Source organism: Oxyura jamaicensis, chromosome 5 (genome assembly GCF_011077185.1).
Source record: "Oxyura jamaicensis isolate SHBP4307 breed ruddy duck chromosome 5, BPBGC_Ojam_1.0, whole genome shotgun sequence".
In the NCBI taxonomy this organism is placed as follows: Eukaryota; Metazoa; Chordata; class Aves; order Anseriformes; family Anatidae; genus Oxyura; species Oxyura jamaicensis.
The window spans coordinates 63,296,862-63,311,448 of NC_048897.1; the positions used below are offsets into that span (position 1 = coordinate 63,296,862).

General features: G+C 40.1%; 1 protein-coding gene across 6 annotated transcripts in view; it reads left to right on the top strand.

The window, feature by feature from the left end:
* MICAL2 (microtubule associated monooxygenase, calponin and LIM domain containing 2) overlaps positions 1–14,587 on the top strand; it is a 125,828-nt gene that overhangs the window by 72,685 nt on the left and 38,556 nt on the right. For 4 of the 6 annotated variants that reach the window (XM_035327476.1, XM_035327477.1, XM_035327478.1 and 1 more), the window contains 2 exons: positions 516–604; positions 845–944. In XM_035327476.1, coding sequence (XP_035183367.1) covers positions 516–604; positions 845–944 — 189 coding nt within the window. Of the gene's footprint in view, positions 1–515; positions 605–844; positions 945–3,825; positions 5,487–14,587 lie in introns of those variants that run through there. The other 2 variants (XM_035327481.1, XM_035327480.1) reach the window with 2 other exon arrangements.

The following is a 14,587-nucleotide window of genomic DNA, read 5'->3' on the forward strand; positions in this document are numbered from 1 at the left end:
TTATTTGGTTGCTTTTTTATGTATTTAGAGGAAAATTATTGCTGTACCTAAATTCCCTTGCTATTTCCAAATGATTTGAGTATATCTGAGTATCAGCCTGATCTCCTTCCACAGGAGGATTAACATCTCAAGGCTAAAGATGGTTCTTTTGCAGTCCAGAGAGTCTTCAGCAAAGACTTTCTTGAACTGGTTATTTGACTTTGCTGCATAATGTCTTTCATTGGTTTATGGCTTGGTATTCATATAATTTTGCTCTTGTGCTATATATTAATCCTAAACCTGTTTGGTAGATGAATAAAAGGCCTTACCTTACTTAATAAATGTGCAAATCTGTGTACTGTAAAAGAAAACCATTCAAAGCTGTAGGCAATGTGCAGAGCCAGTGACCAGTTTTCTAATCCTTTTGCTGGCCAACTATTAAACATCTTGATTTCATCTTTAATAGACAAAATAGTGGGTTTTCAGTGTGTGGTTTTAAACGTAGAAAGTCATGTCGTTTACTTTTTTTCTTTTAGGTAAATTTTACTGTAAACCTCATTTTACACACTGCAAAATCAGTAATAAACACAGAAAGAGAAGAGCGACATTACAGGTCCAGGGAAAGGTATGTATGGGTTGTGTTACTAATGCAAGAAATACTGAGGCAGCTTTATCTGGAGTAGGGTGCAATATGTGTGTAGTCTGGTTTTCAAATGAAATGAACGAAGTCTTCCTCTGTAAAATAAAGTTGAACTTGAGAATAATTGGAAATGAAAGTATATATAAAAACGAAGACAGCAACAGAAACCAGATTTTCCACTTTTTTAGAAGTATATTTAATATATTTTTTAATGCTTTCTATAAGGAGGCAACAGAAGCATGGAAGAAAGAAGAACCCAAATCTACAGAGACCACCACAGAAAGCACTTTAACTACTGCTAGCAGTCCAGAGGACAGGTCCCCAGGTATCCTGACTTCCTTCTTTAAGGGCACTCTAAGTTGGCCCCTTCGGGTGACAAGGGATCTGCTTGACATTCCCAGACGCCTGTCTAACTGGATGCATGGTTTTCTGCACGCTACCAATCTTCATTTCAGGGACAATGCATATAACTATACCTACTTATATGAACTCTTGAGCCTTGGTGTGCCATTCCTCTGTGCTCTTCTAGAGGTACTTACTCATATGTACCGGGAAGCAGAGCTATCACTTGAAAACGTGCTTGAATGGGCAAAAAAAAATCTATAGGGTTTAAATTTTTCTGTGTGTCTTGCTCAGTTGTGCCTTTCAGATTTTCAAAATTAACAGCCTCACTATTTTCCTGAGGATTTTTTTTTATTTTTTTTACTTTTCTTGCAATTTAATGTGTGACTAAAACAAACAGTAGATTCCTTCTGATACAAGCTAGGTGCAATCAAAGTTTTCAATATAAAATGTACTGTATGTTAGAGCATGAAGGGCAGTGTCCAGACACATTTCCAGAACACAGAGACGGATGAAGGATATTTTGTAGATTTTCTTTTCCTGTCCTGTTTGTGATAAGACCACTGGGGGGAGGTACATTTTAAAACCTTTCTCCTCCACTTCTCCCTGCCTCCCCCCCTTTCTTTTTGTTTGTTGGACTAAGAAAGAACTGTTGTTCTTTCAGATATTTGGGTAATATTTATGGAAAAAAATGACTGTGTTTTGAAACCTGAATATGGCGCATCCCTTTTTTTCTTGTTTTCATCTTTGCCCTGGGTTATAAGGTTTATAACTTGCATGAATGCTTTTAAAAAAAAAAGAAAAAGAAAAAAAAAAAGAAATAAAACCATGTACTTAATTCATATTGCTCCTAGTCATGCCTTTTACATTTCTCACATGTGATAGATACCCTTTTTAACATTTTGAAATAAATCTGAAGAGCAAATCACAGCAGAGTGAAAGCTTGATTGAAACTGCATGCCAAAGGAACTGGTAGTATAACTAGACATGACTTACTCCTCAGTTCAAGGCTTCCTCATTAGGTAGCTGATTCGAGGAATATCAAGTTGTGGAATACTCTTATTTTACTGAAATCATGGTTATCATGCCTCCAGACAGGCACTGGTCCTGTTGTATTTGGAATTCTTTAAGAATACAAGTTTTGAACAAACTACAAAAACCTACAAACCTATTTTAAGGATATTACTTCTTAATCAAGTATTTAATTCATTTCAATGTGTAAAGCTGATGGCAAAAAGATTAAAGTCTTATCTGGAGCAGTTGTTAAGTAAGTTTTTCAGGTATCTCTCATCAAGGTCTACCTTCATCAAAAGATGTCAGGGGCAGGTTAAGTACATCTATTTAACAGCAAGGAGACACTGAACATCCCAAATTCTGTTTGATTTGTCAGCCTGGTTAGCCAGTGAGGTAAGCAGGCTTCATGCCTCAAAAATACTTAAATGTTTACAGAATCACAGAATCACCTAGGTTGGAAGAGACCTCCGAGATCACCTAGTCCAACCTCTGACCTAACACTAACAAGTCCTTTTAAGTTCAGATGTTAACCAGGAAATAGATCAAAACATAAATATGACAATATGAATAGCCTAGAATGAAAAGCATCTGTAGCATGTACTTTTAGCCGAAATAATATGGCTTAAATAATAGGAAATAATTTTACATTGAGTTTGTACCAAAGTTTGAGGATGACCTTTTAGTGGTCTGAAATAACTGTGCTACTTACGAGCTGGTTGCTTTTTTCTTTTTTTTTTTCTTTTTTTTTTTTGGTTGGTTGTTTTAACACAATGTGGGAAAAGACAGATTAAAGTTGCTTTCTTCCATGGGTGTTAAAATGAAATGTGTGTTCTGTTTAAAATAAATGACAACTGGATTTTTCCTCTAGATATTTTGACTTAATTTTTTCAACTACAAGGATAAAGCTTTTCACATTTTATAGTCCTTGTTATTGTCTGGGGAAAAATTGTGAAGTATGTGCACAGAACTTGAAAAAAAAGCTTGAAAGAATTGTTTAGTTATAAGGTAGCATTTGCTTGAAATCAATTGCCATTAATGCTCATACATGTAACAAAACTTTGCTAGACTGGACACAGTGACCATTATAGTAACGTGGTAAGCACCTATACATATTTAAGGAAATTCATCTGTACCTCTTTTATAGCGTTTTAAAATTTCTACTTTGGAACACACTATACTTTTTAATTATTTGCTAAAGACAGTAGTTATTTCACTCTAAAAAGAAAAAAAAAAAGTGTGATTTACCATGTTATTCCTGCAACACAACAAACTGCTAACTGATAAAGTTAGACTCACCATCAATTTTAATTTCAATTTGTCAATAGCACAGTCTCATTGAACATTTTTTCCTGACGTTTTCTCCTGCTGTTCACTACAGGAAATTTTCTGCTTTTCAGCAGAATGAGCAAGTGAATCTTACTAGTAGAAAGCTTTTTCTTCTTTTTCTTCTTTCTTTTTTAAAGATGGCAATGGTTATATATAGGTTATATATAGATTTATATAACGGGGGGGAAAAAATCCCTAAATTCCCACAGCAGAATTCAGAAAAAGATAATGCAAAATGAAACCGTTTTCCTGAAGGATCTTAATTATACTACATATTCCACTGGAATTTTGCAGGTGATTTTTGAATATAACAATCTAATTGTTAGATGTGTTTGTAATCTCTTTATCTTAATATTCTGTTAGAAAGATTCATAGTTTTTTGTCCTTATTCATGATTTAATGAAAAAAGCAATTTCATTTTGGCTAATTTTTCTTTGTAATCTTTCTGATGCTTTTCTATATAACCAAGCTAAGTTCTGTATTTTTTTTTTCTGCTCTCTGTCAATCTCCCTCATTACTTTTAGTCCAATTCATCATTCCGGTGTTGCACCCGCTCACTGGCTAAAGCCTTTCTGCACTCAGGTGATTTTTCTGCTTGCCAGTTCCAAAATTGTGCAACTAACACCGCTGTTTGACAGCATTGCATTGTGTTGGGTTTTGTTGTATTGTTTTAAGACCATTTTAGAGCAAACTGTGTGTGTCTGGTATATTAATGGATGTGAGCTTTGGCATGATCATTTAACCTGTTGCTGAGTTCATAGTTCTAAAAAACATAATGTCTGCTCTCTCTGTAGAGAATGTTTTTCTTCTCTGTGTCTGTGTATGTACACTTTCTTGTGCCTTTCAGGCGACTTAGGCAAGTAAATTAATTCTTGAAAGAACCAGTTAAAGGCTTATATCTTTCAAGGAAAGATTTAAAATAAGGTCAGGAGAAGAGCTAGCTGATTCTCCTGGTTAGCATGAACACCTTTTTCCATTGTGCTCAAATACTCAATGAGCAAATTTCTATTGAGCTCAAATATTCAATGAGTGAGCAATGTTTAAGTAGGGTGGCTCTAAGCACTCCTTTGCTTTCATAAAGGAAAATTATGTTATAAAATGGTTCTGTTGAACAGAGCAGCCAAAGCAACACAAGTTCCATTCTTCCATCCCAAATAGCATACTGGGCAGGGTAACAGAAATAGATATATGCTATTTTTAGTCCTCATTGTCAAAATGGCAAGTTTACATAACCAAAGTGTTTTGGCTTGAGCTGCTTTGTTGATTAATATCAGCTCTAATGAGGCCTCATTTGCCCTTTGATTAATATATTTGTCTTGCTGCATGAGAGGCTGCCAATACTCTCCATGATAAATTTGTGCAGTTATTTTGTTTGTATTTTGGCATATAAGATCCAGTATGCGTAACTACATGATAATCTAAAAGGAGAAATGCATCCAAAGAAGAACCAAGGGCTTAGTCTGAAAAGCAAGTGATCTGTGGTTTTGTTTGATATGGTCATGACCCATAGCAGCCTTTCCTGATGAGGATGCCCTTCAAAGGGAAGGGTGATTGGGAACTGTCCTAAGCAGTGACTTGCAGGAAGGGCCAGACATCCTGTGCCACTTGTCCTATTTCACATACCTCAGTCAGGAATGCAAAAGAGCTGCAGGGTCAAGAGCTCCACGCTCCTTATCTTGCTGACCTATATGCTTGCACAACTGAAGCATCTCTTTGTGTGGGTAACCTAAAATGTCTTGATGACTTTGAAAGTCTCCTTGCTGTGCCCACGCAGAAGCATCTGTATTCTAAGCATCGCTTCCTGGAAAAATGGTTAGGACATGGCTTCCTACAGATTTCATATATTTTATGCTATGGTGTTTTATTGCTAAGCTCAGCATGCTTTGAGATGAAGGTCGTAATGTAGAGGTCTGCCATTTCAAACCACTTTCCATCGCTGTGTTTTTTTACCGTCTGTTGCAGAGTCTTCCTAGCTCTTCCTGGCCAGTGAGGATTCTGTCCTTCTCCTCCTAAATCTTCTGTCTTGACTTCACTTTACAATTTTAATGGAATATTTTTATTAAATAGTTTTTAATGCTGTATTTAAATTTTCACATGGAAATTCTGTATTTTGCACACAGTGAAAATTGTTTTAGCTTTATTTATGGTATTTGCTGTAAACAAAAATAAATGTAGTTCTTTATAAGTCTCCTTGTTTCATCTCTTCCTTTTAAAAATATTTCCTGGTGACTTCATGCTTGTTTTACGAATTCCTCTTCTGGTAGATGCTGTTGTGGTACCTTTTGTATTGGTCTGACCCAAAGGCCAGGGGGTCTCACTGTGATACCATAATCACGTGTGTGGTCCTTCACACTGGGTTCCTTGACTATGATATTCTGCACTAGCTATTCTGCTTGAGACCAGGAGGTGCCTGGTGCTGGGATTTATCCTTCCTGGGAATTATAAGTCAGTGTTGCTGAGCATGGAGGCTGCTTGTATTGCATACACAAACAACACTAGTCCTCTTCTCTTTGACTTCTGTTACTTTTCCTTATGTTACTTTTCCCTTAAGTTTTGATTTTAAATTGCATGATTTTTATGACATTTGTTAATAAGTTAAATTCATTTGGAATTTTGTATCACATACAGGAAAAGCAATTAATAACTGGGGGTAAAAACTCCATTTTTATTACTGACTCTAGAGTGCTGCTTGCAAGTTCCCTTTATCTTCTGGAGCCCTGGAAGCTACAGCTATGGTTACTTACTTGACAACAGTGGCCTTGCTTTATTAATTTAATTTACTTAGTTTTCTTTCCTTTGTTCTGTCATATTTTTTTTTTAGTTTTATTGTTTTTTAAGCTGGTGTTCTAGTTCTTAAACAGCAGGTTCTCCAAAACAGCTTTTCTAAGCTTTTGTTCTCCATCATCTTCTTTCTTTTGCTCACCCTGCAGTTCTTAAGTTAGCATTTCTGCCTTTGTATTTTAAGGGAGAAATAAATGACAGAAAGAATAGTCCCAAATATTTAATGGAAAGAATCTTTTTTTTTTTTTTTAAGTCAATTTAAATTGAGCTTCGCTAGACTTGTTTGAATAATAGGAATGAATTTTTTTGAAAGTGTTGGTAGAGACAACATTACAAAAGAACAACAAATGTTATTTCCAATGAACTATTCTGTCTGTTCTGCCAAAGAAAAAGCCACCATGCACACTAGAAGGTTTGCTGTCCCAGGGGGAGATTATTTGCATAATGAAAACATAATGCAGGAAATGTCATTTAAGGCAGTACTTGGTGCTTCCTTAATTGCAATGGACAAAGCAATTCAGATAAAAGTAAATGTACTATTCATACAAATTACAGTCTCACGGCAGGTTCTTTTTTTTCCATCTTGATAATCTTGGGCAGAGGCAGTGGCATGGAAACATCAGAAGAGGTTTTCATGTCTGCAAAAATTGATGGCTTGTTTGGCATTGAAGCTTTGAGAAGCATCAGATGTTCAAGCTGTGTTCATAAACTTTCACTTATTCCTGCTAAAATAACAGAACAATAACTTGAAATCGGGGTAACGTTATAGTTTTTTGTTTTGTTTTGTTTTAAAACAAAAAAAAAATAGTTCAAGATTTGTGTATTCCTGGGGAGTCCAATGTTCCTCCAGCCATTCATCCCTGTAAATGGGAGGGTTGGTTCCTCCTACTGCCTCTCTGCTGAGCTCTCTGAAAGCTCTGGTGCTTCCAGTCTCCAGCAAGCACATGCTGTTGTAGACACACCCCCAACACAGTAATGCTGTGCCCTGGTGTGTAGCTGAAAGCGGGCAGCTGTGCCTGGTAGAAGGGCAAACGGGCTGCTCCTCTGATCTCAAGCTGCCACTGAACTGGGTCCTTTCCAAAAACCATGGGTCTGGAGCAGGTGATACTGATGCCTCTTGACATAGTCAATACTTTCTAAGATTTGACAGCTACTTGTTATAGATACTGTTGTAGTGCTAAAACTGCAGAGATTATGTTTGCTGTATCTGACAGGTTCAGGAATTGTGCACTCTTTCCTCTTTATACTGGTTCAAATCAGTTCTGAACTTCTCTGTTGCCACTAGGGCCATTTGGTTTGGAAATAAATGCACAGGTGTGGTTTTTTTTCTTTTCTTTTTTTTTTTTTTTTAAAGCCAGACTAATCATTCATAGAGTATCACAGCATTACCTGCCTAAATATCAGTTAATGAAAAGCAAACATGCCAGAGTTACGTAAAGGTAACTATCCTTTATTATAATTATGCTAACACTTTGTAATGAAAAAGATCTTGCCATTTTTAAGCATACTTTATTTGAGAAAAAGTACAGACAAAACTTCTTAAAATGGCTTGGACTCAAATGTCAGTCTTTCATTAACTCTACCAAGAAGAATAATTTCTGTTCCTCTCAGTTTCTTCTAGACTGCTGCAGCAATAAAAGGCCAGTGAATGTTGCTTCTCTATGTATTCCAGCCTCAAGGAAGGGCTACGGTCTGTGTTTTCCCACAACATCATGGCAATTAGTTACTATAATTGGCTTTAATTCGCTCCTTGCTCACTCATTCCTCACATTTCAATCAAAACAATGAGTTCTGAAATGTCCTGAATTCTGCATCAATATTTATGATTTTGAAGTATGACATGTTTGCAGATGATTTTTTTTTTTCCTGGAAGATCATGTCGCTGAAGATCAGAAGACATTATCTATTAAGGCTTGATCCAAGTATACATATTAGTCATATAAATATTTCTGCAAGCCTCTTTCCTTTTCTTCATGATCTGAGTTAACATAAAAAGAACAGAAGCTTTGATCTCATTTCATCAGGTGGTGGGCTCCAAACTCATTTGAAATGGCCGGAATTTCCAATATGTTCTTCTGAAATGTGAAATTACAAAGACATTTGCATGCTACTGTGTTCTTGCATTTGCTCTTTCACCATTTGTTCTGCAGGAATTAATTCATATTTTATTCTAAGGTTTTTGGTGCTTGGAATCTTTCTGTAAAGAAAAATATTATTTTAGCAGGTATTAAATTGCTGATCACTTCAGAGACTTACACCATTGAGGTTGCGCTCTGAATTTGCAATTATTATATGCATTAATATACCAGACTAACACAGATTGCTCTGATAAAATATACCTTTGCTCTAAAATTTATAGAAAATCTTATCACAGTAGTGTTGTTTTTTTTTTTGAGGAGCACATTTCCATAAATATATAAATTCAGTATATCTAATAGGCTTTCAGTTAGTTGCTATTTCCTTTATCTCTGTATTATTTTTGCATAGTTTGTATTAGTATTAACGTGCACCGTCCTGCACGCATTCAAAAGTTGTGTTCTTTGGGCTCTGTCTTGCTTTGTACTTCAAGCTCCCTGTTTATATTTTGTTCCTGAATTCAGAAGTGTCTGTTCATCAAGTAAGTGGCTGCTTTGAAAAAGCGCTTTGCTGCTGAAGAACATGTGTAGGTTCTGGCCTAGGCCCACAAGGGAAGAGGAGAAGATGCACTGCTGATGTGGGGACAGGAGGAGAAGGTGGTGGAAAAGCCCATCCCCGAGCCCTGGGGAAGAAGGGGCAGCACAAAAGCAGTTGCAAGTAGCAGTGGTTGGAAGCCGGGCAGGTAATCTGGCCCCTCTTCCAACTGAGAGCAGTGTACCCCTCCACAGAAACAGGAGAGCAGGCTGGCTTTGTTTTTTGCCATTTGTTAGACACCATAACATAGAATTGAATTCTATAGACAAACAAGCCCAAGTAAAAAGGAATAGACAGGTGGGAAGAACTGAAACCTGTGAAATGTCAGACATATCTCTTACTGAAGTCCTTTTTCAAGGACAGCAGTCTAGCTGGTGGTTTCTCGGGTGTGATGAAAAATCGAAGTTTGATAAATACGGGACATGAATCTGGGAATGCTGTTAGAAGCCCTATAGCCCTCTAGGGTGGATCTGAAATACCTCAATGGGATGTGTCTGGTTTTGAGCTCTAATGCAGGTAATGCTCTCATTTAACCTTGCATGTTTTGAAGCAGAGGCAACAGGGCTCATCTGAGCTTATTTTAGGTTTGAGCTGGGATTTTGCTCCAGTGTGGGCTGGTAGCCAGTGTATTACAGCAAGACGAAGGCCTAAGCAAGCTGAGGTGTCATAGTTCGTTGTGTTCCCATCTCACAGTCCCACGTGGGCTGGACTTCCCTGGTGACTACTTTTTTCTCTGTATCTCATCCCTGTGCTTGCTTGGTTCATTTCAACTGTGCTTCCAAAGTACTGAAGACACCTTCCTTCTGCCCCTGCCACTTGCTTAAAGCACTGATGCTAAGCAGGACCCATAAATGATTTTTGGGGGTATATTATACAGTAAGAAGCTAGAGAGGCAGTAATATGTGTTGCGTGTGCTACAAATCAATTTGTGGTCTGCTGACTGAATTTCTTAATGTCAGTTTTTGGTGCCAACTGGTTTTTGCTTTCACCACCGGAGCTGCCTACGTTTATGAGTAACTCCACTTCAAAATTATTTATTCGTGTAATTGCCTTAGTCAGCAGCTCCATACAAGGCCAGGCAGAGTCCTCTCATCCTGTGAATGAATTATAGGGTGACAGTGATGCCAGGCTAAAAGCCTCAGGATTGCCAGCAAGCTAGGCTGAGGTCCTAGGAGGGGGGTGCACTGAGCAAGCTGAGATGGCTTTTTTTTTGCAGGAGGGGTGGGCAAGTGCAGGTTACTTCTTCAGTGAAGGGTTTTATCCGTGTTAGCTTTGTGCATCAGTGAGAGAAAGGTCTCTTCCCTGAGCACTACTGCCCTGGCTTTGGGAGGGCTGGCAGCCAGATGGCGAGGTGGCACAGCCGAGCTCCTGCAAACCTTGTCCATGTCACAGGAGTGCAACAGTAGCTGGTGCTTTTGGGCACAGTAACAGCAGCAGCACCTGGGATTTTGGTGCCTTTCATCTGAAGGTTTGAAAGCCCATTGCCATTACTGAATTGCTGTGACAGCTCTGGGTAAGTACTGCTCCTGTTCCACAGGCTCCAGTGAGTCACAAATGCATGATGTGTCAGAGGCGCCAATACATCATATCCCAAATACAGGTTGTGACACCTGATTCCAGGAGGTTTCTTCCTTCCTCCACCCAGACAAAGCTCTCACGCAGATTCACAACATGGGCAGGGCTCTAAGATATCACTGCTCTGGATGTGAGCAGTCAGGGCAACCATGAGGTGTTTTCTGGACCAGGCTCCAGAAAAATAGGAGCTTTTTTGCTGGCTGCCAGCATACTGGGAGTTTTGTGCCCCCAGAGGAGAGGCTGATACCATTTAAAAGTTTTTCTGTCTCTGTTTCTGTATTTTGTTTTTTATCTGCCTTCAGGGATGTTTTCCAAGTTTGTATTAGTTGACACATTTATACTTTAGTTAGCTCAGCAAGGCTTACTCCCCCTTTCTGCTTATGCATGACTCTCATTTGGTCTGACTTGTCTTAGCTGAGAAATACCACCATATCTTGCTTAAAAATGAATTTTCGTCTCACAATTTAAGAGTAGTTGAAGATGAGGAGGGTGGATAAGCATGAACACTTTCAGTTGCTTATGGCACAAAAGCATTGACTTGATTTGCAGGCTGCTGCTGCTGGCTTGGTTTGGATTTTTTTCAGACATTCAGTGGGGCATCTGACCATTTTTGTCCAACACAGGCGGAGGCACATACAAAGCAGTAGCTCTGAAGCAAAGCTGATAAAAACTTGGCAGTAACCTGGTGGCTGAGGAGGCTGGCCCTGTGCTGTCTGTGGGGAAGAGGTTGTTACTTGGGCTTTGTGCTGCTGTGAGTGGCATACGTATGTGCCCCCTGTCCCTAGGGAGAGGGAATGGCCTGTCCAGCCCAGCTACCCACAGCGAGTGCTTGGCTCTGCCCAAATTTGGCTGGACCCTGAGCCCCTGTCATCTCCTTGTCAGGTTGCAGTAATGTCTTCTGCCTGGTGCTAGTTTGATAGGTGGCTCAGGAGCAACAGCCCATGCAGAGAGCCAGGCTGCCCTGTCAGATGGGACATGCTACTGTAACTGCTGCTGCTGCTTGTCTGTTGGCCCCGGCTTTATTGGTGGGGACACTCAGATGCTGGAGTGATCGACACCTTAATAAATGATAGTCACAGAGGGTGCGGATGGCCCCCCTGGAAGGGGCCTCTCCTCTGCCCTGTGTGTGGTGGCACATAGTTCCCAACATGTTTCTGCAGGGGCTCAGTATGTGGGCCTGTCACAGGATTGACGTGTTTCCCTCAGGTAAGCAAAACTTGCACCGTTAGCTGGCATAAAATGGCAACAATTGTCTGTGCCTTTCTGCAGAGCTGAACTGATGCAACATGGTTGAGACACCAGCACGTAACTCAGTACCCTCACAACACGGAAATCGCTGCTGTGTTGGCACAGCCTTTGTGACTAGGAAGAGAAACACAGTGACTGATTCACCTGCTTTACAGTAGCAGAGGGGAGATTACCTGAGGTTGGACCACTCTTAGTTTTTTTGTTGGTCACAGAATAGCAGTAAACAGCTCTGAAATTTGAGTTTTCAAAAACCCTCTAGGCCTCTGGGGACGCTGTTACAAAAAGCAATGGAAAAAGGCAAAAATGTTTCTTAGGATGTGGTGCTGGCATCATCGCTGGATGTTGTTCTGTAAGCAACTGAGTATTTTAGGCCTGTAGAGGGGAGAATCACAGTTACAGTGATCTTGTGGTGATGCTGCACTTGCCTGCAGGGAGGTCGCTCCTGTGGCATGACGGGATGGCTCTTCTCAGTGCTGCTGCGTATGGGGACCTCCGAAAGCTTCATTATGTTCCTGATTAGAGGAACATAGGTATTGCTGAGCAATAAGCAAGCTGCAGTTTGCTACTCAGATTTGATAACCAGATAGGAACAGGCCACTACCAAAGAACCAGCCCTGTTGACTGCTCAGCCGCAGTCGCTATGGTCTGGCAGGTTAATTCTTGCAAATCCACCGCCCTGGAGCCAGTAGCTGGCTGAACTAGCTCTGAAGGTCAGTCATACTGTCAAAATGTTATCATTAATTTACCCTCATTTAGTAAATGATTGTGGTGTTTAGATTACTGGTGCTGTGAGGAAATAACAAGTATTTGTACTCCTTGATCCTTTGACTCCTGTGGAGTTAAAGTCAAGCCTCTATCCAAGTTTTGTAAACCTTCTAATGTTGCAGAGATGCTGTGATGTCTTCGTCCTTCACCGGCTGTACTTCAGACTCATTTGAGACTGATGGGGCTGTTTCAAATGCAAGAGTGAGCTGCTCCTTTGTCTGACTGGAAGAACATGGAATTGAGAAAACCTGGCATGACACTTAATGGAGAGTAGAAGTGTTGGGTTTTTTTGTTTGTTTTCTGGAAAGAGATCTGAATCTGTCCATAGGGTCTGCATGGACCATTTGGCCAAGCCTGTTTTGAACACCCCTGGCCTTCCAGTGAGCACTGGTCTGGCTGTAAGCCCTCAGAGCAAGCTGTGGGGACATGGCTCACTTACCATGCAATTTAGCTAAATCCGTTCACTGTAAGGAAAACAGTTGCTTCTCTCCCAGTGTGGGAATGATGAGGTAGGTTTTGAAGTACAGACAAAGGGGAAATTGTTGATCCAAATTTTTCATCCTGTTGGAGTGGGAGGGTCAGATGAATGTAGAATTGTTCTGTTTCAGTTGCTGACTGTATTACTATTGTTTAAATAACTGAAGGCAGCTAGTCTCCATCATTTGTATTTAAAACAACAACAGCCTTACAGCCATGTTATTTACTCTCAGTGCAAGTCAGTCAGGAACTCTGATCAAAAAAGCTTTGACTGAGGAGAGACACTTGCACTGAGGACACCAACAGTAGAGCTTGTGTGTGGAGATGCTGCTGCTCCCAGGACACAAAGCTGCTAAAATTGGCCATCTCTGTGTGGGGATTATTATCTGAATGGCACTCTTACTGCTGAAGTTAATATGCCAGTGTTTTGAGTGTTGTTCTGCATTATAAAATGTGTTGCAAAATATTTTCCATATAGACAGGCTTTAGATCAATGCTTTGTTTTTTTCTAGGTGTAACTCAGCATAAAGGAATACTTCCCAAAGCTTCCAGTTGCCTTCTGTGCTGGCAGTCATGGAAAAGCAGGGAAAGGAGGATTGTTGTTGTGCACAGTGACAGCAGTGGATAGAGAAGTTAAAATAGATGTTTTATTGTTTTGAGTTAGACTTGGCTTCTGTATCTTTTGGAAAATTACTCTAAAATAACTTTTGTTTTGTTTAGAAAAGTTTAAAACTGAGAAACTGAATCCACATCACCTGAGCACAGTGTCAGGTTTTTCCTGAAGTGGGAAAAAATTGCTTTTGTTCTGCTGGGCTTCAGTTTGGTACTGAAGTGAATAAAACCATTCCAGTCTTTGCCAGGGTTGGCACAACATTTCCCAGTAGATGGCTCTCCACAGCACATAGAGTAGTTGATTCCCTCAGTAAAGGGCGAGAACAGCCTCATTTTCTGTGTTTGCTGTGGACTGGTGGCAAACTGCAGCCATCAGCCTGTGTGCTTCAGCCAAGCCTGGCTCTACTCTTGATTTGTGGCATATGGTTTCATCTTGCTGTTTAAAAAAAAAAAAAAAAAAAAAAAAAAAAAAAAAAAAAAAAAAAAAAAAGGGAAAGTGTGATGGGGCTGGTTTCATGATACCACAGAGCTGCTCTCATTGCTGTGGCAAGCAAAGCCCTTCTAAGCCCTTACTTTGGGCCAGGTCCCTGCTGTACCACCAGCTGTCAAGCCACCAAGGTGTCCAGGGCCTCTGAAACTGCACAGTTGAGTACCGTTGCCCTTGTTAATGACAAGGGTGGTGGTGTCACAAAAGAGAGTGCCAGGACAGTACTGTATGGATGACAGTAACATAAGGAATGGAAAACTTAAATTCTCTTAGTGCCAGTAGCCCTTCAGGCAGAAAGTTACGGTTGTGCAAGGGCATCAAACAGTCCAAGCATCCAGCCATGCATGCTGCAGAGCACCTGTTGCTACTCGCTGAGTGGACGGCAGGAGCGCTGCCCCGCTTGCTTGCCTGCCTATGCCCCTTCACAGAAAAATGCCGAAGGGCATGTGAGGGGCTGGAGATTAGCACATTATCTCCTTGGCTTGCTTGCACTGACTAGTTGTTGTGGTTTAACCCGGCTGGCAGCTAAACACCACACAGCTGTTCACTCACCCTCCCCCCTCCCTCTCTGGGATGGGGGAGAGAAACGGAAAAGTGAAGCCTGTGAGTTGAGATAAAGGCAGCTTATTAAGATAGAAAATAATAATGATAATAATAATAATAATATGTAC